This window comes from Lycorma delicatula, chromosome 1 (genome assembly GCF_047948215.1).
Source record: "Lycorma delicatula isolate Av1 chromosome 1, ASM4794821v1, whole genome shotgun sequence".
NCBI classification, from domain to species: domain Eukaryota; kingdom Metazoa; phylum Arthropoda; class Insecta; order Hemiptera; family Fulgoridae; genus Lycorma; species Lycorma delicatula.
The window spans coordinates 361,319,246-361,347,168 of NC_134455.1; the positions used below are offsets into that span (position 1 = coordinate 361,319,246).

The window sequence follows — 27,923 nt, forward strand, 5'->3', positions numbered from 1 at the left end:
TCAAGTCCCCTGAATAAACAAGAAATAAAGAATAATCAGATCTCTAAAAAATAATAAAGCATCCGGGTGAGGACCCAATAACTGTGTAATTTTTAAAAGTATGATTATTAGCTAATTAATCAATGATCTATTACAGAAAATATTTGGAAGACAGAAAAAATCCTGCAAGAATGGCCAGTCTGCCCCAATTCATCCTTAACACAAAAGAGGAGACAAAATTTACAGTGGAGTCAATAATTACAGAGGAATGTCTCGCCTTTCAGTAACCTTAAAAATCTTACAAAACTTGTAGGGAATACAAAGAAGAGAAGAGCACATCAACAAACAAATTGGGAAATATATCAGGGTGGATTAGAAAGGGAAGATTCTGTGTGGAAAAAATAAATAGTAAAAAAGAGATTTTTTTACAATTTTTCAATACATATTTGTCTCCTATTAGTTTTGATATATCACAATTTATTGTTACAAATACATTTCATTCAAGAATCAGACATTTTTAAATTTCATCATACATAGAACATTTTTTGATTATTTAAATTTTTAATTACTTCGTTTATTTTATAATACGTGTAAAAAATTTTCATAAGTAGTCTGTATTAAGAAATAAAAAAATCATTAAAATTGTTAATCTTTTTATCAAAAAACACATTTGCAATTTTCATACGTATATCACATATTTAGATCAAATTAGTTTTATTAATTTATATATATTCTAAACATTATGTTGAATATTTTATTTCTTAAATGCAATGATAGATATTTGAAATAATGTATATTAAGTAATTTGATGTTTTACATGCTACAATCAGGTAATCTCATTAAATTTTATATAAAACAACAAAAAAGCCATGTTTGTATGTTTTTGCATTGCAAATACGGTCAATAATTTTGTCAACAAAAAAAAAATATTTATTATTGTGAGAATTTCAATTTTTGGGTCAGCTATGAACCGACGATAGCATTAATGTAATAATAGCAGTAAAGAGTTAAGTGGTACAGAAGTAGATCAAATTTCAAAGTGTGGTAAGAGACCTGGCATCTCAAGTCTCTGCCCTCTATTGTTTAAGTTTGCAGCTCCTATACTTTCCAAAACCTTTTTCTATTGTGAATAGAATATATTTGAGAATATAATAGCAATAATAACACAACAGTTTGAGACATGTATTTCAAAATGTTAGTTTCTGTTCATATTCAAGTTTATGAGAACTTTTAACAATGTTAGTGTGTAACAAAAAGAGGAAAATAACTCACAACCAGGAGATAAGATAAGAAAACATTTTTAAGAAATTGACAAATATATTGAAAGAAGCAGTCATTTTTTTACATGTTGATAACAAATTAAAAAAAAAAGGTTTTTGAGGTCAATACAAACAACAGGCGCAGGAATCCTCCTATTTGTTTTAAATATGCGAGTAAACTTTAATACAAAATCAGAATGAGGTATTAGATTCATTCAAGATCAACATTATTTGTGAAAATGAATTTGAGAAAAACACATGTAACGTGTGATTTGTTTAAGAAATCTCACTTGTGAACTTCACAAATATTTTAAAAATTAAATGACTTGACAAAATTTACAAATATAATTTTTGTGTTTTGTATGAATATTAAGATGTTGCTTTAAATTAGAATTATAGTTAAAAACCTTATGGCAGAAATTGCAAACATAATTTTTCTCCTTGGTATGAACATTTAAATGTGATTTTAAACCAGAATTTTGATTAAAAGTCTTTTGACAAAAGGTACAAACATAATTTTTCTCTTTTGTATGAATATTAAGACGTATTTTTAAATTGTTTTTGAGATGAAATGACTTTTGACAAAAGTTACAAATATAATTTTTCTCATTAGTTATGAATATTAAGATGTCGCTTTAAAACAGAAGGCCGATTAAAAACCTTATGGCAGAAATTGCAAACATAATTTTTCTCCTTGGTATGAATATTAAGATGTATTTCTAAATTGCTTTTTTGATTAAATGACTTTTGACAAAAGTTACAAATATAATTCTTCTCTTTTGTATGAATATTAAGATGTATTTTTAAATTGCTTTTGCGATTAAATGACTTTTGACAAAAGTTACAAATATAATTCTTCTCCTTTGTATGAATATTAACATGTCTTGTTAAACTGCCTTTGTGATTAAATGACTTTTGACAAAAGGTACAAATATAATTCTTCTCTTTTGTATGAATATTAAGATGCATTTTTAAAGTGCTTTTGCAATTAAATGACTTTTGACAAAAGTTACAAATATAATTCTTCTCCTTTGTATGAATATTAAGATGTATTTTTAAATTGCTTTTGCGATTAAATGACTTTTGACAAAAGTTACAAATATAATTCTTCTCCTTTGTATGAATATTAACATGTCTTGTTAAACTGCCTTTGTGATTAAATGACTTTTGACAAAAGGTACAAATATAATTCTTCTCTTTTGTATGAATATTAAGATGTATTTTTAAAGTGCTTTTGCAATTAAATGACTTTTGACAAAAGTTACAAATATAATTCTTCTCCTTTGTATGAATATTAAGATGATTTTTTAAACTGTCTTTGTGATTAAATGACTTTTGACAAAAGTTACAAATATAATTCTTCTCCTTTGTATGAATATTAAGATGTAGTTTTAAATTGCTTTTGTGATTAAATGACTTTTGACAAAAGTTACAAATATAATTCTTCTCCTTTGTATGAATATTAAGATGATTTTTTAAACTGTCTTTGTGATTAAATGACTTTTGACAAAAGTTACAAATATAATTCTTCACTTTTGTATGAATATTAAGATGTATTTTTAAATTGCTTTTGCAATTAAATGACTTTTGACAAAAGTTACAAATATAATTCTTCTCCTTTGTATGAATATTAAGATGTAATTTTAAACTGCTTTGGTGATTAAATGACTTTTGACAAAAGTTACAAACATAATTCTTCTCCTTTGTATGAATATTAAGATGTATTTTTAAATTGCTTTTGTGATTAAATGACTTTTGACAAAAGTTACAAACATAATTTTTCTCTTCTTTGTGCGTAATAAGTTGTGTTTTTAACTTATTTTCAAGAATAAGAGACTTTTGACAAGAGTTAGAATTATTTTCTTTCTCTTTAGCATGACAGTTAACATGCCTCTTTAAATAACATTTACATCTGAATCTTTCATTGCAAAATTCACAAACCAATTTCTTTCCTTTATGCTGAGGTAACTCATTTTCATTACTTATATCCTTCACTAAATTTTCTGTTCTTAAATCGCAATTCGCACACTTGCATTCACTGGTTTTTTGTTTTATAATTCCACCATATACTGAATTATTTACACATCTCTTACAATTGTTAGTACTTGCAGTGATGGTTAATTTATCAATAATAACCTGTAAAATTAAAACAACAATTAAAAAGTAATTATCAATTAATGTAAAATTATTTCCATTACAATACCATTATTCTATTTTGTAAAAAGCCGCAAAATATGGATAAAAAACTGAATATTTTAAACATATATTCAAAATAAACATCGTTTGGAATATTATTTCATGATTCACAAGTAAAGTTTAACATAATAAAAAAACTTTACTTATCCTATTGCATATCTATACACATAGCTGAAACTTTAGAGATTGTCTGGGCTAAAGGTATCCAAAATAAATGGCCTATATTTAGGAAATCAGTCCTAACTTCTTAGTACTCAATGATAGCATAAATCTCGAAGAATTGTTCAGTGTGTTTTCAATATTCAGTAGAATATGCGTATGATGTGCAGACAAGCTGACTCCAATGCGATTGTAGTCCATCAAGATATGGATCCCACAAAAACCATTCAGTGCATGCTTTTGTTAATGGAGTTTCAATCATGTACACATGTTTAACAGCTTGTACAAACTGAATGGAATATCAATTCTTTTATGTCAAAGTTTAACGTCCTCTAAGAGACAGAAGAGACAGAAATCATCAAAGGTTTCAGTTGTGATGAGGCAATGGATCAAGTAAGCGACGCATTCACTGCCCGTCCCATTAACTTTATTAGGCGACCTCGTTATGGACTGCAAATATCTCTTTCTACTGTTCACAACATTACTATACATAACGAACACAATGATATATATATACAGTAATGAAATTAACAAGAGACAAATCATGTTTGTTACAATAGCCAATTGCTAATACTTACACGACATGGATAAAATACCATCCCATCTTTTGTCTTCACTGTGTGAAAATCTTTTATTCGAAGTTCATTGCTTTTCATATTAGGATTAACCTGTGGTGAAACATCATCATTCAATAAGATCTCAGATTCCTTTAAAAAAAAAGATAAAGAAATCATATTACAAACTAATTAATTTCCAATAAATGTTTTTTTTTTTTTTTGTTTCTGACTGGAACTTAGTAATAATACCACTTATATACAAATCACATATCATAAAAATAAATATTTTTGGCAGTAAATACCATTAAAATCTGTCTTGCTAAAAATTTTAGAAAAATCCAAGTATTATGACAAAATTTAGCCAAAAAAGAAGAAAATTATTTTAATTTTATTTTTATATGAATTTACTATTAATATAATATTACAATTGTTATTAATATATATATATTATACACTTTATTTTCTCAAAGTGTATTCGCAAAAAATAAAAAAATAGCAAACACATTAATCACAAATTTAATTCTGAGAAAATTAATTTTATAAGTCAATTTAAAACAAATATGGCGGTTGTTGAAGAAGGTTTTGAAGAATTTTTTTTAAACTTTCAACTTAATTCTCTTGCAATTTGATTCATTTACCCAGATTTTCCAACTTTTTTTATATTATCAGTATGATGTGATTTGTCCAACTCAGCGAAATAAGCAGTTCTCTCACCTTTGCATCATTAGAAATGAATCTTTGTCCAATGAGCCATTTCTTCAGATTTGGGAGGAGGAAGTAATTAATTGAAGCTAAGTCAGGTGAATACAGCACATGCTTCCACATGTCATTGTCAAAGTGTAAATTATCATTGAGTTTTGCAACTACTATCACAGACATCTGTACCGGCACATTATTGTAGTGAACAGTATCTTTTTGGCCAATGTGGCAGTACATATCAATCAGTCTGGTTAAACATCAGAACATCCATTATCTTCAAAAATAAATACACTCTAAGTTAAAATTTAAGTATTTATAATGAAAACAACAAACTCGCTGAAAACTGTAAAACATTTCATACATTGAAATTTTTATTTATATTTATTTGTGTAACTTTTTTTTTTTTTACCTGAATATTTAAGAAGTGAATTATAGTGTATATATATATATATCAAGTGAATGATTAATGCAAGACCTGACATTAGACACATCACTAATAAAAATGGCAGTAGTCATTCTCAAGAATGAAAGAGAAGAGGTTTTGCAATATTTTCTTCACGCAACAAATATACACAAGTGTTACATAAACATGATATTACCACTGAAATAAAGGTGATAGTCAGCCACATACAAGTAGCTCAATTATTTATACCACAGAAATTTATGTACAATGGACATCAAAACTATCAGAGAACATTACCATGACTGTGCCCAGACGTGTTTTAGTTGCTTCACATGAAACAAAATCAAACTTTAAAAAAAAACTAGGGAAGAAAGTTTAAAGCAACCAACTAATGGTCTTTTAAACAGAAAATTATAAATTATATATGACTCCATTCACTAAAAACATTAAAAAGCTGGAGCTACAATTTTAATACATTTTTTTTTAACTTTACAGTCCAGTACACTCTTCTTCAATTCTGAGAAGAACAAAATGTTCTTATTGAACAAAATGTTGAAATTCATCAAAGTCACTCCCAAAAATTGTAGGCTCTCTGTAGGAGATGATTCTCTCATACTCTGAGAATGACATTTCCTGTCGTATATTCCCGATACAGAATAAAAATTGCACCTAAAAGATGTATTGTTTGTTATGCAAACAACATAAGAAAGGAATCACAATATAACTGTCGGGAATGTGATGTTGGTATTTGTCCTGCCCCTTGTTTTAGAAATTTCCACACTAAGAAGGAAAACATTTTCATATTTCAAAAACATTAAAATTCATTTAAAAAAAAAATGTATGACTAGTATTAAACTGAAATATAGTAATAACTCTGTGAACTGGCAAACATGAATCTAAGTTATTATTCTGTGATCTTGAACTCTGAATGGCTAAATTCATAAATATTTATGAACTATTTCCATAGAAAATAATTTAATCGTTTTCACAGTAAGATTAGAAATATATACATAGAAGATTCACAACATGTAAACTTATTTCACCATGGCTCAATGAGATAATGATATGTATCAGACTACACTTTGTTTAGTTTAGTAGAGACTCAGAAGATCGATTCCTGAGACATATGGTTAATTAAACCCCAACCACCAGAGTACACAGGTATTCACTGCTAAGTTTTTAAATCTGTATAAAAGCAACTGACTTTTACTAGGATTTGAACCTGAGAACTTTCGACTTTGAAAATCAGCTGTTAAAACAACTTTTTTGTGATGAGTTAAACACTAGATCAGCCTGGTGGGCTAAATATATATATTATTATTATCTTTTATGACCGCATAGGATCATTTTAGTCAGTCTGTTATGCATGTCTCTTTGATGGGACTGTTTGGGCCTTGTGGTCCTCCCATTACTTTTTCATACATTTCAATCTTTGTGCCCTTTCTAGTGTTGAAAATGTTTGTGTTGTGAGGTTTTATCTTATAAGAGTTTTTGTTCATGAGTTTCTCATTTAATTTTATCGTACCTGTGGCGTCTACTGATGTAATGCCAATTTCCTTCAGATCCTATCATTTCTCTCAATCATCTGCATCCTGCCTTTGTATTTTCAGAGTCGAGATTGTACTGCATTAGCAGTTTCCAAAGTCTTGAATACTGCATCCACATGATTATGTCGAAAGAATCCTTATCTCCTCTTATGCATATCAGTAATGGGTTCCAACTCTTTGTACATGATTTTGTTTGGCACACTCCCACCACTGCCCATCTTTCAGATACTTTTTATCCATGCAAGTTCTTCTAATTTTTTCTTTCCTTCTTCTGGAATCTGTCTGTCTTTGATTGTTTGTTCAGGTGGAAGAGTGTTTGCTGCATAAGTGGTTTATGGTTTTATAACTGTGTTTTAGTGTCTTATTTTTGTATTTATTGATAGGCATTTTTATTATAAGTGTACCAGGTTCATTTTTGTGCTTCAGCTAGATTTTTCTTCTTATTCAGATGAAGGAATGTTTGTTTAGATTGTTTGTTACTATTTCTCCAAGGTATTTAAATTGGGTTACTAAATTTTGGGTCCAATTTTATTTGTAATGTTTTGAAGTACTAATATCAGTGACTTAGTTTCATCAATGCCATTTGCTACAAGTGACAACTCGTCAGCAAAACTAGGAAGGTTTGTTTCAATTTTTCCACCCATTTTAACTTTTGGTAGACAACTTTTTGAGAGCTTGAGCCATTCCCTAATTACAATTTCTAAAATACAGTTGAACAGTAGTCATGAGAACTCATTGCGTTGGCGCAATCCTGTTTTGATTTCAAAAAGTTCTGAGAGCTCACCTCTGAATTTTACCTTTGACACTGTTTGTAAGGGTCAGTTTTATCATGTTTATAATTTGATAAGTAGTTCAAGGTGTCTTAGAATTTTTAGTAGGGATGCAGTCATAAGCTTTCTTGAAATCTACAAACATTATGACCACATCCTCTTGTAATCCATTATTAGCTTGAAACTCAAGATGTGTTCTGGGCAGCTCCTACAGGCTCTGAAACCTTCCTTGTATTCTCCTGGTTTTTTCGAGTTGTGGTTTGCTCCTGTTGAGGATGATTCTTGAAAGAATTTTGTATGTTGTGTCTAGGAGTGAGACTCCCCAGTTAATTGTTAGGGTCTGTTTTGCCCCCATTTTTGTGTAGTCAATGGATGAGGGCTATCGTCCACTGTTCTGGTAGTTCTTCTTTGATCTAGATGTTGACAAACTGATGATGAAGGACAATTTTTGCTGATCTTCATGCATATATTCAGATCTTTCGAAAAGTCTGATCTTCTCCTGGTGCTTTGTAATTTTTCATCTCACCCAGTGGTTGGTAGATTACTTTTATTGTGGGAGGGTTGATGTTTTCTGGTGGTGTTGGTGTTAAAGTTTAAGAATATTGTTGGTTCTTCGCAATTTAGGATATCGTTAAAATATTTAACAAGGATTTCCACATTGTTTATATTTCTGTTAGCCAGTTTCTTATATTGACTTCAGTGTTTTTTTAATGATGTAGTCTCTTTATTCTCCTTAGGGGTCAGGTGGTTTCTTTTCTTTGTTTTACTAGATTTTGGAAGAATATTTCTAATTTTTGGGATTAATAGCAATAGTAGATTTTTTTCCACTGTTCTGATACATTTGCTATTCCAACATTGATGTTTTTGTACAGGATTTTATTGGGGCTAATTCTTCTGCAATTTGTTTAATGTTGATGACTGGATCTTCGAGTTTATCTGTGATTGTTATTTTTTTGGTTGCTTTTTGGTCATTTTCATTCTTGACCAGTCGGGCAGGATCGTCTTTTCTTCTAGTTTTAGGACTTGATTTTGTTGTTTTCTTTGTGAAGCAAATTTAATTTTGACTACATAGTGATTGGATCCAGAGTCTACGCCTCGGATGACTTTTACACTGTAGATCTCAATGTGGTGCTGTTTATCCATAAAGACGGTCTAGTTACCATTCTCCTATAATGTAATCAAGGTGTTTTATGATTTTGATTTTTTAAGGTTTCCTCTTGAAATATGTGGATTTCAAGATTAGGTTGTCATTTCTGCAGAGATCGATGAATCTCTGTCCATTTTTGTTTGTTTTCTTTTGGGCGGGCCATTTTCCGATTATGTCGTGGTCTTCTTTCTCTGTCTAGTTGGGCATTGAGTTTCCAATTAATTGTTTAACATGGATTTCAGTTATGTTATTTATAGTTAGGTCGAGTAGATTCCAGAACCATACTGTTTCTTTATGGTCTTTTGGAGAATTATTTTTATTATTAGTGGATGCATGGCTGTTTATTATAGTGTAGATTTTATTAGATGCATTTGGTGTGAGTGTTGCGATTCTTGGAGATTGTGACTTGAATTCTTGTATGGAGTTTATTATTTTGAGTCTGACTAAAAAGCCAGTTCAAAACTGTGGGACTTTTTCATCACTCTCTTTCCAGGTATACCTCTGCAGAGTCTATATCCGTGAGATTCCATGGCATCCTGGTCAGTGTTTCTCATTTCCTGCAGACCCATGATGAGAATTTTGTATTGGTCCATTCGGCCAGTTATTATTTTTAGTTTACCATTCTGATGCAGCAAGTTTACTTTATGTGTGGAAATGTAGATGGTTTGATTTTGGACTTTGTATTTTTCTTATTTGTGTGTGTAGTGTTAGGGCATTCCAATGCTTCCAAGTTGCATGTTATCTTCTAAGTGGCAGCCCACCATATCCAAATGCTGCCTTTTCTAAACTCTGGTGTTGCTTGGTTCAGCAGGTGGTGTATTTCTTATAAAAGACCATTCAGTGACGCCTCTCAAGGGGACACCTGTCAAACTAGGTTCCGAGTTACATCTCTAAATGTGATCTAGTGAGGTGTGATTTGATGATAAATGAAGCTATGAAGTTTTTTTAGATTCAGTTCACCAAACAAATTTCTCCTATTTGTTTGGGATACTTCCAAGCATAACCCATGAAGGCTCAATCTGACTTTTGTTAAAAGATGTTATTTTGGAGAAAAGTTAAAAAGTCTGATCCTAAATGTTACACCCGTATATATATATATATATATACACAATAGCCTTCGCAATTCACAGAATTAGAGAAACACTCACCTTTAATCTTTTACTTCATCATAATGCTATTGGGCCTAAGCCCATCCTCAGTGATATCTTTTATAAATTCTTAAACTGTTTATAATTACACAATAACTATTAGCTTTTTACATTTTGTAATCTTTTTGCAATTGTTGGATTTAATTTTATAAATACCAGAAGAATACGATAAAACAAAAATTCCCGTTATTTCAATTGAGAAATAAAATGAATATATAAATGAAATGGTTTTAAAAAAAATTAATGACCCAACAATAAAGTTTTAAAAATTAAAAAAAGATTCCATAGTTAAATACAAGGAAATATTTAATAATAATAATAAATTAAAATATCATATCAGATTATCCACATATACCTTGTACCCCAAAACTTACAGGTTTCCCAAAATTACACAAGGAAGGTATAACAACAAGACCATTAATTAATTTCAAAACAGCCCCAAGTTATATTATTACTAAAATTATTGATATAGCAATTAGATCAAAGATAAATTTAGAATACAAATAAAATATAAAAAACAGATATGAATTAATAAATTGAATAAGTTAAACATTATTAAAACTATAATTACTAGCTTAGATATAACCAATATGTTCCCAGATTAACCCATTGATTACACAATCTCAATAGAAAATAAATTAATAAAAGCAGGTGAAGACAAAAAATTTATAAATATTTAGCAATTAGAAACATGTGTAAGCAGAATTATTTTGAATTTATTGGAACCTGTTACATATGAGAAAATATTTTACCCATGGGATTTCCCTTATCTGCTTTAATGTCAAAAATATATTGCAGGAATTTGATAATAGTATATGGCATAAATAACGTATATTAAATTTTATTGTGGGTCAGATTCGTGGATGATAATTTAGTTATATATGAACCAGTTATAGATAATGATGAAGTAATTTTAAATAAATTAAATTCAGATCATAAAACTTTATATTTTACATATGAAATGGAACATAACAGAAAATTAAATTATTTAGATGTAAATATTAAAATAAAAACAATCAAATAATAACTGAATTATATAAAAAACCTACCTGAAATGAAATTATTATAAATAGGAATTCTAATCATATTTGGTCCCAGAAGGTTAATATTTTTAAGTACATTATAAACAGAGCAATAAATACATAAACGACAAATGGGAATTTTGTAATTTTAGTATAAAGAATATAGCTATAAAAAAATGGATATCATACGTCATTGATTGATATTAAAAATATAATCCAGAATTTTTCAGTAATACAAATATTACTACATTATTACCCATAAAAATATGTAAAATAATCTTACACAAATAACATTATAGAAAACTAAATTGATGGGTATACAAATAAAAAATACAAACCTGATAATCATATAATAAAGCATTAAAAACATACAAAATCCTGTCTAGAATCATATACAACCAACATGAACTGGAACTTGGGGAATACCAAGGGGGATTTAGACCATGGAGAGGTTGCCCGGAGCAAATAATATCCCTAAAACTTATGATGGACTTATTTAAAAGACGGAAAAAACAACTAATAATCACCTTCGTTGACTTTAAAAGGGCCTATGATTGTATACACCGACCAACCATGCTGAATATTCTGAGAAACCTGGGCCTTCACCCTAAACTCTTAAACATGATAAAATTAACTTTAACCAATACCCAGTCCAGAATGAAATTCAGAGGTGAACTCTCTCAACCCTTCTACATAAAAACTGGATTGAGGCAAGGAGACGGCCTCTCACCACTCCTTTTTAACTGCGCCCTCGAATTTGTCATGAGAAAATGGTATGAAATAAATCCCAAAAATATAAAAATGGGTACTAAGAAAAACTCCATCACACTAAATCGCCTAGGATTTGCAGATGACCTCGCTCTTTTAGCAAATAATATTCAAGAAGCCAAAACACAAATCATGAGCCTTCAAAACCTAGCACAAAAGATAGGGCTTCATATCTCTTTCGAAAAAACTGAACTAATGGCCATAGATCCTCTGGTAATAGAGCACATTACGGTAAACAATCAGAAAATTAAAATAGTAAAGCAATTTAAATATCATGGGGTTTAATAATTTATAATTTAAATGAAAAAGTGACATGGCAAAACCGGACAAATAAAATGATTAAATCCCAAAAATTAACTCAGTCAACATATAACAAAAAATGCCTTTCGACTAAAGCAAAACTTAAACATTATAAAACTGTAGTACAGCCAGAAGTCACCTACGGAAGCGAGACCCTTTTCAAAATCACTCAGACAAACCGAATTGAAAAAATTCTGAAAATAGAGAGGAGAATTGTCGGAACGTGTATCAATAAAAAACACCAAAAAGAAGGCCGATGGTGGATTGTGCCAAATGAGGTGGTGTATCGAGAAATAGAGCCTGTTCTGATACTATGCGGAAAAAAAGAATCTCTTTCTTTGGTCATCTCATAAGGACACAAGGAAACACGACTGTCATGAAATATCATTGAAAAGCTCTGGTTCCAAAAGCTAGAAGTAGGATGGATCAAAGAAATTACAGAAGATATGAAAGAATTGGGAATTTCCCTGACTGATCTACAGAATAAAACTGGAAAAATTACAAAGCTAAATAAAAATTAATAAAAAATCTTTAAAAACATTTCGAATATTTTTAGAAGTTTAAAATTTGTTTTATTAATTTTTATTTAAAACAAACAATTTTTACACATGTAAAAAGCTAATAGTTATTATATAAATTGTGAACAGTTAAAGAATTTATAAAAGTTATCACTGAGAATGAGCTTAGGCCTGAAGGCATTTTGAAGTAAGAAATTAGAGGCAAGAGTGTTTCTCTAATTCCGTGCTTTGCAGAGGCTGAAAGAATATTCTATCGTACATATAGACATTTATGTAGAGAGAAAAAAAAAGGACTATAAAAAGTTTAATCTGCTAAATAATTAATATATACGAGTTCACAAATGAACTGCATGGAATCCAAAATTTACATGCAAGGCCATAATGATGAAAAACAATACAGTAGGATGCCGATTTTCAAGATGTCTGACAAACTGGACTGCTTAGATCCAAATTAAGAAATTAAAGAAAAAATAATACATTATTTGAAAAATAAATCTTCACTTCAACCAGAAATATTTTATTTATGTTTATTTTACTGAATTTTTCAATTGACCTTTTTGCAATTCATTTAGCAAAAACATATATGTATTTTAGCCTTTGTAAAACTTATTAAAGTAAATTTTTACCCAGTTATCCAGATCTGGCCTTGTAAAGGTTCATCTGGACAATTGGTGTTTTCACTGTATGCAGAATCTAATATCCTTACTTACCACTTCATTTTTAACTTCTAAATTTTCTGATTTATACAAATTGGTGTCTTCAATTGCTAAATGATCTTTTTTGATATCAAGTAGTTCCTCTTTCAGCTGTAGTAAATCTACTTGCTGTAATAAAAAACAAAAAAATGAATGCTACAACGTAAAGATTTTTACGATTTTTTTGTATAATTTATTAAATATATAAAATTGCTCCTGTAATTTGCTTAGCATACACATATAGGACAGCCACAGTTAAATTATTACTATTATTAGGTGACTTTAATATGCCAGATTTTGCAAAATATTATCAAAAAATGTTTCAACTCAACTTATAGATTTTTCCACAAATTGTAACCTTTTACAATTAAATAATCTGTTAAAACACTTGTGGTAATTCTCATGAGTTTGTTTTTTCTAATCTTACTGACATTATCTTAATACTGCTTACAGTAAAATTTTTTATCATGGTAAATATCATTTACCTTAGAGATAACGTTGCCTAAGATTTTGAATTTAATCTTATACCTCAACAATTCTTACCAGATATTTTTATAACATTTAACATTTACTAAATAGGAGTTTGATTGTAAATGATATTTATTTTTCATATTGTCATATAATATTGAAGTTTGTGCATGAAACATGGAAACTGAATTTTGTAGCAAATGAAAAATGCCATACCTGACTCGGATTTGATATTTATCACCAATATAGAATTTTTTTTTAAGAATTGCAACTACATATTAACAATATTGTTGATAATCATGTACCAAAAATATTTATAAAAAATTTAATTTTTGAAGCAGTTCTCTACTGAGAATTTACACAATTATTAATGAGAAAAACTTCCACAAGCTTCAAAAACAACATAGATCTACCTTATTATTAAGATATATTTAAGAACAAAATATTTGTAATACTCTTAGTCTAAGATTTATTTTTTAATTATACTGTTAAAGTTGAGGAATCTTTATCTAATGATTCCAAAGATTCCAAAGATTTTAAAAAAATTAACTAACAAAAACAATGATAGATCTATTTTAGGTGGCCACAAAGATGGAGGGAATGTCCTCAACACTGATGGGGCTAATGGCCAATGTCGGAGGTCCCAGGGCATCTAAATGCAACATATTAGCATCTACGGTGGTGTTGGATATACTGGATACTACTGCTATCACATACAATATTGTATGTGATGGCGGTAAAGTGGGAGGCCTTCAGACTGAACAGCATGTATAGGAAGTTTGCAATCAGGGTGGCCCAACTATATAGGAAAAAGTTTCCTTGGATGCTTCACTAGTGGTGGTGGGAATGCCACCATTGGACCTCATAGCCAAGGAAAAAAGGGACAAGACCACAGAAGGCAAAGAGGAGGCGAGGAGCCGTATGTTTATTGAATAGCAGGAGGTGGAAGAATCCAAAAGGAAATTAAGAGCTATATTTTGATCCTAGAGGTAGCTGTATTGGTCAATAGACCGTGGGTCATTTGGGGTCTACGTCTGCAGGATTGGAAGGAGGTGTACAGATCAATGTCAGTATTGTGAAGAAACTAACACAATGGAGCACATCTTTTTCATGTGTCCCAGGTGGAAGGAAGAATTGCCATGTGATGGTTTGGACTCGCTGGGGGGTCATGCAGTTGATACTCTTGTTCGGTGAGGGTTGGACCAAGTGTTCACAGTGGTTTCTGGTGAGCGCTCCACCAGAAACTACTAAAGGAAGAACATGAGGTGGGCAGCAAGAATGTCAGTTGAGGGTAGTGCTGGGCACCGTCATTGGGGGCAGATGGCAGGGTGTCTCGACACTGCTATCAGCAATGGCTCCCCTGCCATCTAAGGCCAGCATAGCTGTGTGGGGTTAAGAATCTACTTGTATACTATATATTGAGTTGTAAATATCATGTGAATGTGGTGTGTAAATATTTGTATGAATGTGAGGGGTACCCGTGACGCACGTGGTGCTGAGGTTGAGCCTTTACGTCAGTTCCAGCACCACATTGCATGAGAAGTGGGTTTTTAGCTAGTCCACTGCAGTAGGCGGTGAACCTCACACACCCAGTATGTACAGGCTACTGAGCATTTGGTTTAAACATATTTTCCCACTTCCGATGTAAAACAAAAAAAAAACATGATTTTCTATTTTATTATGTATTTATGATTTTGCATTCATGGGTCTCATGCCTGTCCATTAAATTAAATATAAATAAATAAATTTAAAAATTTACCAAATACAAATTACCCAGCCTTTGCTTGAGAATAAAAATGGAAAATTAGGCCTTAACAACAAAGACAATTGCAAAATTATAGGAAGTACTTCAAAAAATTATTAAACTGCCATGAACCAGCAGTAAGATTTCAATTCCAAAATCCAACATGAACTAAAAATATACAGACACCACCCATCTGCACAGATGACAGTGACTGGCCTTAACTGTCCACTTCACAACTCTTGCAACATGATATCTATTACATTGATTGTGTCTAGCGGGTCAGATACTGCTGCACACCTCTCATACTAAGCGGCCGATATGATGTTAATCATCAGGTAGTTTATCTAGTTTGATTGGTTTCAGCTATTTAACATACATGGAGAAAATATTCAATTTTGAGAATGGATGTACAGTAATAATAAATAGCTGAACAAGAACTTTACAATGAGTGAAGTTAGCATTGTAGATAGTTTATGAATTAGACAGTATGCAAACAATGAAGATATTGGATTTTAAAGTTTAATGATAAGAAAATTAGAATTTATTTTATAAAAGCAGCAAAATTTATTTGTTTTGAATGAACACAAAGTTGTTTAAAAAATCTATTCATATGTTAAAAACAGCTGCTGGGTTGTGTATGAGATTTTTCACTCATTTTCTTATTTCTGCATGCCAGCAATCTGTAAATTTTTTTTAACAACTTTCAAATTAAAAATCTTTTTGGGTGAACTTAAAATTAATTTAATATATATTCTTAGAATTAAGCTTCACTTTAACAAAGCAGTACTTGCTGATAATACTTCCTATCTATATCTATACTATTATATAAAGAGTACGTGGGTTTTTGTTTGTTCGGGATAAACAAAGAAAGTCCTTAATCAATATCAACCAAATTTTTACCCAAGTTTCTCAGCATAACTGAGAAGAAGGTTTTTAGATATGTTTTCAATCTAAAATATAAGTAAGTTTTACAATCAAGAAAATATGAGTATATGTATGTAGTAGTGGAGATTTTCCGGTTGAACATGGAAATGGAATTGTATAGTGTATGAAAAATGTCACACCTAACCAAGATTTCATATTGATCATGAATAGAAATTTATTAATAAGAAAACAGTTCAATAAGCTACAATAATATAAATCTACTTTAAAATTAAATAAAAATAAATTCATAGTGTGTGATAAGGAGAGAAAAATAATGTTGTTGAAGTGACAAGATAAACGACATGTTTTCTGTTTGACAACTAAATTCAAATTAGAATGTGCAGAAGTAGTATGGAAAGAAAGAATGCAATAGTTCCAAATGTTGTCAAAGGATATTAAATTGTGAGAGGTATTTATATATATACAGTAATGAAATTAACAAGAGGCAAATCATGTTTGTTACAATATCCAATAATTATAAATACTTACATGACCCGGATAAAATTCTATCTCTTCTGCCTTTACAGTGTGTACATCATTAATTTTAAGATTAATCCTAGGTGAAATGTCATCATTTAATGAGATCTCGGATTCCTTTAAAAATAAGATAAAAAAAACCTTACAAAAATGTTGAAATTAATTAATATTCAATAAAATATCTTTTTTTATTCTAACAAACTTAATTATACCATTGTAAATTCATTTATTATGAAGATATACTGTCATCATAAAATAGATTAATAGAAAAACAAATTATATGATAAAAATAGATGCGATCAAAGTCTATATTAATTGTTTACATAAAACACATGAAATAATGTTAAGGTATAAATGAAAAAAGTCACAAAAAGATAATTCACAATTCAGAGCGCTATTGAAAATTATTTTGAGCATATATTTAAATACAAGTTGATCGGAATGCAAATAAATTGTGTTTTTTTTATAATTAGTATTATTTAAAAATTCATCAACAGAGGAATGTTGTTTCCATAAAAGAGAATATTTAATTTTATTTTAAATAAATTGGTGGGAAGATTTTCAAATGATTCAGCAATTCAGAAGCACAATAAGGCTCTTCTTCCTGTAAGCTGAAGTTATGAAAAGACAGTACTGTTGTCTGGTTACTTTTCTAAATTTCTTATAATGATATTTAATTAGCTGTCAAATAAACTAATAACACACAGGAAATTACTGAAATTGAAGATTTAAAATACCCAGAAGAGATTATTGAAGTCAAACATCTCTAAATAAGAAGCCATTAGGTCCAAACACAGTAAAGTGCCTAATCTATCAATTAACTAAACACCTACAGCAGAAAATTAATATCACTGAATGATAAAATAAGGCAGTACTGAACAGTCACATTTGATCAGAAGCTCTATGTCTGACTGAACATCTGACAACTTCTAATAGACAAATGAATGAACAATATTAAAAAAAAGGGTCTTTCAGCCCATCAAAGACAGAAAAGAAGACACAATAATGAACATGGAGAAAATATTAGATTTAATCAGAAAAAGAAAAATCACCTTTTATGGTCGGTCATCTACAAAGAATGAACCCTAACAAGCTATTTATACACTTTAAAAATCTAAAAAATAATAACAGAGAAACTGAAAAAGATATAGAAGAAATAAAAATAACAGAAAAATACATCAAAGAATATTTACTATGACAATTGCAAAATATTTCAGGTTTCCAGGGGAAAAATGTAGGAAATAACAGGAACGTAAAAGGAATTTGATTAGACAAGCGAGATTAAAACTACAATTCAACCAAACATAAATCATTTAAACTTATGACACCAAATACTGACATTAATAGCAAGTTATTTAACCCCCTTCATGGTTTTTGATGAAATAACTCATCAAATAACTACCCTGATAAAAATTTCCTTGACGAAATAATTCGTCATCCACTTTTTTGCTGAAAAGTGCCACTGATGAAATAATTCAGCATTATGAATTGACCCATTTTATTGTGTTTGTTGATGGGTTACTGTAACATAACAGAGTCTAGTTCCATTTTTACTCTAATTTAATGCTGAAACGCTAGTATCATATTGTTTCTCTATTCTATATGTCTTCGATTCTTAGAGCATTCTGAACAGGTGTTACTATGGATTTGTTTTCGTAGTTTTGATTGCTCCATAAGTTGAGTTTACGTTATTTTTATTATTTATTTATGTAATCTATTGTTTTCTTTTATCGTTTAATAATTTTACTATTATTTTTGTGTAATTTTCAGTCATTTTTATTTCCAATTGTTTGTGTTCATGGATGTGACCATACATAAATAATTAACAATGCAGTTGTTTACTCCAGCCTTTATTACTTACATAATAATTAGAGATTGTAAATGATATTTATTAGTTCAACATGGCCGGTTCATTATGAGTAAATGTTAGTGATACAATTGAACTTTTATATGATTTAGCTGACACCGATTCAGAGAGTGATTCTCATTTTCGTGGGGATATTACAGATTATGAGCATGATGAGGAACAGGATTTAAAACATCCTGTTCAGATGACCTTGAACATCCTATTCAGATATTTAGAACACCTTGAGCATCTGCTGCCAAAAAAAAAATACAAAACATTGAGCTTAGAATGGCTGATGTATGACGTTACCACAAAGCTTTGCAATGCTCAAATATTTACTTGTACTCCAGGTATAAGCTCCCCAATTGATGATCCTAACAATGTATATTCATTATTCGGGTTATTTTTTACAAATAAATTAGTTGACATTCTAGTGAAGCAAACTAATCTTTATATCAAAGATTTCTTAAAAAAAAAAAACAAATTAATAAACCACTTTTTGAGGTTTCACCTGTGGAAACAGACTGATAATTATGAGATGCTTTTGTTTGTAGCTGTATATATGCTATCAGGAATTACCTGAAAGCCATAAACTGAATGTTATTACACAAACAATTTCCTTTTTACAACTCTTGGATTTGGAAAAGTTTTAGCCCAAAGAATCAAACTTCTTATTGTGTTTCCTCAATTTTACTGATGATGATAATAATACTAATAAATCTTCAAAAAATAAAATCGATTATTGACTATCTTGTTAAAAAATTCAGAGATGTATTACACCAGAAAAAAGTTTAGCAGATGATGAAAGTTTACTGGAAAGGTAGGCTAAACTTCATTCACTTTATTAGAATAAAAAGAGCACACTTTGATATTAAGACATTTCAGAGTCAGAAACTGGATATATATAAATAAAACTTGATAGCATATGTAGGTGCAGACACACAAATTGTAAAAACTCCTAATCATGGCTACACCACTAATATTGTCATTACTCTTTTAGAAACTAGTAACCAACTAGTGAACAATAAAGCTACCCCACCATGGCCCACTTAAATGAGGATGATATGTATGACATGTAAACAATGTGTAGTCTTGTACACTCAGGCGTACCATTCCTGTGACATATGGTTAATGGAACCCCAACAACCGAAGTCCATAGGTATCCATGGTTTAGATTTTAGATCTCTATAAAATCATGAAATTTTACTAGGATTTGAACTTTAGAACTTTTTGACTTCAAAAATCAGCTGTTAAACAACTGATTTGCCACATATTAACAACTAGACCAGCAGGGTGGGCTAAATATATATACGAGTTAAGAAATAAATTCTAGGTATGTAATTTAAAATTTACATATTAGATAATTATAATGAAAAGATAATCAGTGGGATGCCAATTTTCCAGATGGCCCAACTAATTGAACTGCTTAAATCCAGACAAGCAAACTTTATATTATTTGAAAATTTAAACCATTGAAACAAATCTTTGCTTAAATAGGAATTTTTTACATTAATATTTATAATACAGTGTTACTTAACTGCCTAATTGCAACTCAACAAATATTAGTAAAAACGTGTATATATATATATATATATATATATATATATATATATATATACACCAACCTTTGTAAAACTGATTATAAAAGCAAATGTCTGTATACTGTATATTTTGTACCATATTACTATCTCTTTTTTCTTACACTGTACATTGTATTTTCATTTTCCAAATTTCTTCTTAATTTAACTGAAACACATTAACTTTTTATTTTTTTTTACTTATTGTATTACTCATTAAATATAGAATTATATGTGCAATATATACCACAACCTTTTTTAAATTACCCTTTTCAATTATCCAGATTTGGCCTTGCAATGTCCATCTAAATAATTGGGTGTGCCACTGTATATAAAATCTAACACTTACCACTTCATTTTCAACTTTTAAATTTTCTGGTCTGCTCTCTTCAATTGTTAGAGATCTTTTTTTATTATCACCATTCATCATGTCAAGCAGTTCCTCCTCTTTCAGTTGTACTAAAAAACAATAAATTAATGCTACAAAGTAAATATGTTTGATTTATTGTACAATTTATAAACGTAAAATAAATTGTATATGTAATTCACTCACCATACACAAACAGCGCAGCCACAGTTAAATTATTATAATTATTAGGCGACTTTACTGTGACAAGTTTTGTATGGAAAAACCTAAGAAATGTTTCTTTTGCTAAATGTTGTCACACAAATCTAAATATTAAAAATGCTGTTACCTGTTACAACATCACCTTACAAGGTGGTGTTGCTTTCTACAAATTGTAAGCTTCTGCAATCAAATAATTTGTTAAAATGTTGCAGTAATTCTCATGATTTAGTTTTTCTAATCTTACTGACAGTAGTGTCAGTAAGATTAGAAAAATATTAATCTTATAATAGTTAGCATTTACTAAATGAGAAAATATAATTATATTTTCTCATAAAAATTGATTGTAAACAATATTTATTTTTTATATCGCAATATAAGCATGAAGCTTGTGCATGGAACATGGAAATGGAATTTTATAGTGCATGAAAAATGTCACGCCTAACCAGAATTTGATACTGATCATGAATAGAAATTTATTAATAAGAAAAGAGTTCCATAAGCTACAAAAACACTATAAAATTACTCTACTATAAAATTAAAAATGAAATTCATACATAAAGTTTGAATTATTCTTTTATATGTAGCTGTTGTTAGTAGTTTACCATAAATAATATTAAAGGTGATATACTTACCCCTAAATTTTTATGAATTTTTTGAAACTAATCTTTTTACATGATTTAAATTTTGGCTTCAAATAACTTTGATGGGGCTGGTGATAAAAATTTCAAATTTCCACCACTTGCAGTGTTTTTGTTTATAGAAAATAAAAAAGTTTCTTGTGTATTAACTAATAAAAAAATTATAACCTCTCAAAAGTCATTAAAAACCTGTTAAAAGCGATACAATTTTGACTAACTAAATAACTGCTCCAAGAGGTTTCTTGTCTTCTTGGCACTTTAAAATTTTGATACTTAATACTATAGTTGAAATAGACTTGTTTCAACCATTCAGTTGCAGTGCTCATGTTATAACAGGCGCTTGAAATCATTTCCAGTCATCAGGAAAATTCATGTTGCAACATGCTCAATTATGCTTGTTGCATCATTTAGCTTTGCATTTACAGACTGGTGAGTCTGACATTAGTCAGTGACCTGTTCACAACTTTACCAAGTGCCTCAAATTATCCTGTGTTTGGAAGTGTTTAAATAAATAATTTTTACTTAAAAATATTATTAGCAATTTTAAAATTAGTTAAAATTTTACATTATTTTCAAGTAATTTCACATTATTTTTCAAGTAAAACAAAGGAAGAACAATGTTCCATAGGAATTTATCTGAATTAAGTGTCAAAACATTATACTGCCACAAGAACTCATTAAAATTTGTGAATTTAGTGATGGAAACCAAGAACCTATTTTTTTACATGTTAATTCAGATGCTTGTTGCATCATTTAGCTTTGCATTTACAGACTGGTGAGTCTGACATTAGTCAGTGACCTGTTCACAACTTTACCAAGTGTCTCAAATTATCCTGTGTTTGGAAGTGTTTAAATAAATAATTTTTACTTAAAAATATTATTAGCAATTTTAAAATTAGTTAAAATTTTACATTATTTTCAAGTAATTTCACATTATTTTTCAAGTAAAACAAAGGAAGAACAATGTTCCATAGGAATTTATCTGATTAAGTGTCAAAACATTATACTGCCACAAGAACTCATTAAAATTTGTGAATTTAGTGATGGAAACCAAGAACCTATTTTTTTACATGTTAATTCAGATGTCACTAGTGTTTGAAAATATCGTGAAAATGTTTTTGACAACATACAGTCACCTGTATGGACAGTTCTTTTGCAACACTTTGAGAACTCATAAAAAACCAGTTTCTTTGTGTTTCAAAAATATTTTTTCTCAGCAGAACAAAGAACTATATGAATGCAAAGACCAAGAGCAATATATTGTCCCACATTACAATATTGAACAATTGGATGCTGCTTGTAGCATTTTGGTGTATCACTTCAATCAAAATTAATTAAAAACTAAGATACTAGAAGCTACCATAAGTATGTTCCTGTGTCAAAAGGCATTGAAAGATGTTACTTTACTTCAAACTCCACGGACTATGAAGATCATCCTGTGTCAAGTATTGTACCACTTTCACTCATGGAAAAAGACTATTGCTTTTGTATATGACTATCAATGATGGATAGAAGCGGTAGATATTAGCCTCGAAAAATGTGTGCAGGTTCATTTTTCCACCTAGCATGGCCACGTACATCATTTCAAAAGTCTCAACAAGACAAAGTGTGGGTACCGATCTGCAAAGTCCTGAGACCACATGACACCACTTGAATTAACTACTGTGACGGGTCATTCTCACACAATTTCAAGAGAATTATTAGAAGAGATATCACAGCTGTTTGTTAACCACACTAAATAATAAACTTTCATTGCTACAAAAAACAGGCTATTTCATTGAAGAATAATTAAAATTTTGCTACAATTTATTTTTTCTTCAATAGTGTTTACAAAAATAAACCAATATAAAAATAAAAATGTATTCTTGAAAAAATATGTAGCCTACTCATTGAAATCTCAGTTTGGGTAGGTTTTACAAGATTTTTTTTAATTAAAATTGTATTAGGTTACTGGTATTGGTTATCATTAAATTACAACCTACCTCAATAATTTTAAAATAATTATTTAATAATATTGAAAATGTCAACTTCAACAAAATAGGGACTAAATATAAAAAATTAAAGTCCAAAGAAGAGACAAGAAACCCCCTTGGAGCACTTGTTTAGCGAGTCAAAATGGTATCGCTTTTAACAGGTTTTTTAAGATTTTTGAGAGGTTATAACTTCTTTATTGGTACAATATACAAGAAACTTTTTTATTTGCCATAAACATCTACAATAACAGTGTAAGTTGTGCAAATTTGAGATTTTTATCACCAGCACCATCAGAGTTATTTAAAGCCAAAACTTGAATTAAAAAAAAAAAAATTAGTTTTCAAAATTAATAAAAACATAGCAGTAAGTATATATCACCATTAATATTATTTATGGTAAAATTATTAACATATAGTGTTAGTAATTACAATCAATATACCTACATATAAAAAACCTACAATCTCAATATACCTACATATAGAAAAATAATTCAAATTGTGTATGCCATTCCTGCCTCTTGAAAAAAATTACTAAAAATGAAATTTCATCGTTTTTTTCATGTTCAAATTTATTGGTAATTTTCTCATAGAAAGATGAGAGGTAGGTAAATACACCACTGGACCAATCTTTTACATTGAGAAAATATGATAAAGTTGCTTTTTGTTTCATCCTTCCAGGATCCAATAGGACCAATAGTTTTTTAGTTATGATTTTTTCTGTAAACCCTTACAATCACAAAAATAGATATGTGCACCGTAACAAAAATGGTCACCACAGATAAACTGCTTAAATAAAAACAAAGATAGTTTTAAGGTCCTGAGACATGTACGAAACAATTGGGTTTCTATTTTTTTTCAATTGGTCAAGCAACCGCTTATGTTTTTTTGGGACACTTCAAATGGATTTACCCAGAGTAGAAAATACAAACAAGTAATAGTAATAAATAGAAGTAATACCTTCTTCCACAGCTATGAGACGACAAGAGAATGAAAAATTATTTACAGTTAATCCGTAAAATAAAAGTACAAAAAATTATAAATATGCACAAATTACATCCAAAAGAGAGAAAATCTGGATTACTTTAACGTATTTAAAAAACCTACTTACATAAAAGAATTAAACTTCAAACCACAAAAATAAAAACCACATGCACAACAATCTTGAATTTTCTGTAATACCAATAATGGACACGAATAACAGCAACGGTCGCTGGCAGTTTAAAATTCCAAAGAGATTTAACAACACTCTATGCCGTACATATGATAAAATAAAATAAAAATGTTTACCGTACTGAATTATTTTTTTTAAAATTAAATGAAATGAATACAATTTATTTATACATATTTTTATTAATTCTGTTTTCTTCTGGAACCTAAACAAAAGTAAGCAGATATAAAACTACCCACACTCTACAAGAAGGTTATTTTCAGGAAATTTAATTAATCATTTCCTAGACCTCTTTAATTATAATTTATTGTATTCATCTATATTCTAATCCAGTCGGTCTTCACTTTATTTACCAAAATTTGTTAGGCTATCTATTTTATATTTGGCATTTATAAAACTTCGAATAAAATAAATCTGAACACTACAATTGGCATAGAATGTTTTTATGAACGGATTTTTTTTTAATTGCATTATTGCATGGCGGGAAAACTTTCTGCTGACGGGTACTTAAAAGTTGTAAAATAATTGATTTTATTAATTCTTTTCTGGCGGTTTTGTAATTGGCTACTAAATAAGTTATATATCACATCATATTAAAACAATAATCTGCATTTAACTTAAATATTTACATTTACGTTTCTTTGCCAAACAGATCTGATAAAAATAACACGGTTATAATTTTTATTAAATATTTCATTATGATGAAATCAATCGCATACATCATATGAAATTAAAAAGTGAGGTGTATTTGTGCTTCTACTTTATTCATTACATTTACTGAAAGATACCACCTACTTTTAACAATTGATAAGGCTTTGTTTAGTTGTAAATTTACAGTATGTAAATTCACTGGCCTCTGTGGCGTGAGTGGTAGAGTCTCAGCCTTTCATCCAGAGGTCCCAGGTGCAAATCCCGGTCAGACATGGGATTTTCACATGCTACAAATCATTCATCTCATCATCTGAAGCAATACCTAACAGTGGTCCAAGAGGTTATAGAAAAAAAATATGTAATTCAAAATCCAGTCACAATGTTGGGAATACTACTTTTATATTGTCATATTTTCAGTATTACATTTTAAAACATAATTTTTAATTACAATTAGACAAACGGTAATTTATTTATTTCTACATATGTATTAGAAATTAAATTAATAATAACTAAATGTAAATATAATTAAACTTATATATTTTGTTAATAACATCATTACCTTACTTTGCTGCCATTACTTAATGAAAAAACTTTCTCTTCTAACTTAGCAGAAACAATAAACAGTCGTTCAAGTACAGATATGTGTAGGTAAAGTAGCATAACTATAACGTTGTAGATTATGTGAGTTAGCCACTTTTGAAGACAATATAGACATTCTCATGAATAATAACCATCACATGCAAGACTTAATGCTGTTAATAAGGATGAAAGTTATTTACTTTTATCTTCTTTATTGAGCCAATTATACTATTACTAATCAGCATGTCAACCAGAGAAATGCAAGTGGCAACCTTGAAAATATCTTCACTCTGTTCATTATAGGGGTCTAGTGGTATAATGAACATATAGATTATGTATTACTCTCAGAGAAAGATACTTCAATTTAAGCTTCCAGTATCGTAAATGTTTTACTGATCACTAAATAAGAAAATTGGAACAGTCATTCATTGTACATTAATGTGATTAAGTAAATCATTAATGTATTTCTGTTATGAAACAAGCATTATACTTGTATTTAATGGTTCAACTCATTAGGAAGATGGGTATACTGGTAATCTAAAAAAAATATTGTGAAATTTCAGTAAGGTATTGTAGTTGCTATTGCTTAAACCAAATTCTTCAATGCATTTCAAAACTTGTATTTGCTTGATTGCATGCAATTAAAAACAAAAATATCCAAGAATACCACCTGTAATTACCAAGAATATTAAAAAATTGCCATAGTTAATTATAGTTCTAGTAACTAAGTTACTGATTTCTATTATACTTTCTAACTCTCCAACTTACTAACGCACAAATACAAGCATGCAACCTATAAGCTAGTTCTCTAACTTTGCTGAAATAAAAAAGAAATTTTTTACTTCATTTTAGTATTGCAATGAAAAGCATACATGTTACATACATATATTATAGGAAGATGAAGTCGTAGGTAAAAAAAAGTGATGCTGTTTTTGGTCATAATACATTGTGGAACTTTTATTATACATTGAAATGAAAACAAAAACTATCATACAACCAGCTAAATACTTTTTTCATTAACATAGGAAAAGGAGACTAAGAAAGTTGGCTACAATATAATGTACGGTCATTCATAACTTGCGCAATGAAACAGATATGATATAAAAGTGCATTTTATTTGCTACAAAAACTTATATTTATTTTCCCACTTAGTCTCTATTTACAGCTACAGATTTTTTTCCATTGGTGAATCAGTTTTCTCATTCCATCAATGAAGAATACTGGCGATCTTTCCTAGATTTATGACCTCACTGCATTCTTCGGCCCACCATGGATGGTGAACTGAATCCCCATAATATCTTTCTTTAATTGCAGAAAGAAGTGAGAATCATAGGGCACTGAATCTGGTGAGTACAGAAGGTGTGGAATAGGTTAAAATTTGAAATTCACAAGACTACTCACTGCAAACAGATTTCACAGTAGCCCAGTTGTGCAGTGTGTCCATTTGTTCTTTCAACATGTCAACCTGGGTGCCATTATTGTATGATGTGGAGGTCATTTTGAATCAATTCATCCACTTCCTTTTGGTCCTTCTCACCAGTTACAGAAACTGGTTGACCACTGAAGTTTTCATCCTCAATATTCCCTTTACAATTTTACATTTTCTGATGAAAAATCAGAAAATGAAAATCACACTATTTCAACTAACAATTTCATCACCACAAATGCCTTTTAGATGACAACGAACATCACTAGGATTCATTTTTGCAGCTGTTAAAAATTCAATCTCTACACACTCTTTTAGATGCGATAACATAGCAGCCATGCTTGACTTCATAACATGGTGACACATGTAATAAAGAGAGAATGGGTCAACGAGTTTCAGAACGTAGCAGTAGAGAAATGAAAAACCAAATAAAATCAAGTGACGCTATGGTAAGAACAGAAAAATGGCCATAAAAACTAATGAAAATATTTTGATAGAAATTTTTTAAATATTGTATTTATTATATTTTTATTTCAAGTTGTTTCAAATTTTTCATCATAATGATAAAAAGTTCCACTGTTTGGCCATAATATAAAACAAAAATGGAATAAATTCCTTACTAACATGCGTCAAAGTCCTCAATCATTGACACACTCATCATCACATACCTCAATATCACCAGTACCCTAAGTCCAAACACCTGACAATTATCAAGGA

The 27,923-nt window shown here is 29.5% G+C and overlaps 1 protein-coding gene across 1 annotated transcript; it reads right to left on the reverse strand.

Annotated features, from left to right (window-relative positions):
• On the reverse strand, nt 1–27,545 carry LOC142317933 (uncharacterized). The gene is made up of 5 exons (XM_075354471.1): nt 27,429–27,545; nt 16,793–16,897; nt 4,172–4,300; nt 2,928–3,374; nt 1–9 (listed from the first exon to the last, which is right to left on the reverse strand). The coding sequence occupies exons 1-5, from the start codon at nt 27,543–27,545 to the stop codon at nt 1–3; spliced, it is 807 nt and encodes a 268-aa protein (XP_075210586.1).
• Nucleotides 27,546–27,923: the final 378 nt, after the last annotated feature.

Coding starts and splice junctions, on each gene's coding strand:
- LOC142317933 (XM_075354471.1), bottom strand. CDS start 27,545: ATGGCTGCTATGTTATCGCATCTAAAAGAGTGTGTAGAGATTGAATTT. Junction 16,898..27,428: donor GCATTTGTGGTGATGAAATT/GTTAGTTGAAAT, acceptor TTATTTTTAAAG/GAATCCGAGATCTCATTAAA. Junction 4,301..16,792: donor TAGAATTTTATCCGGGTCAT/GTAAGTATTTAT, acceptor TTTTTTTTAAAG/GAATCTGAGATCTTATTGAA.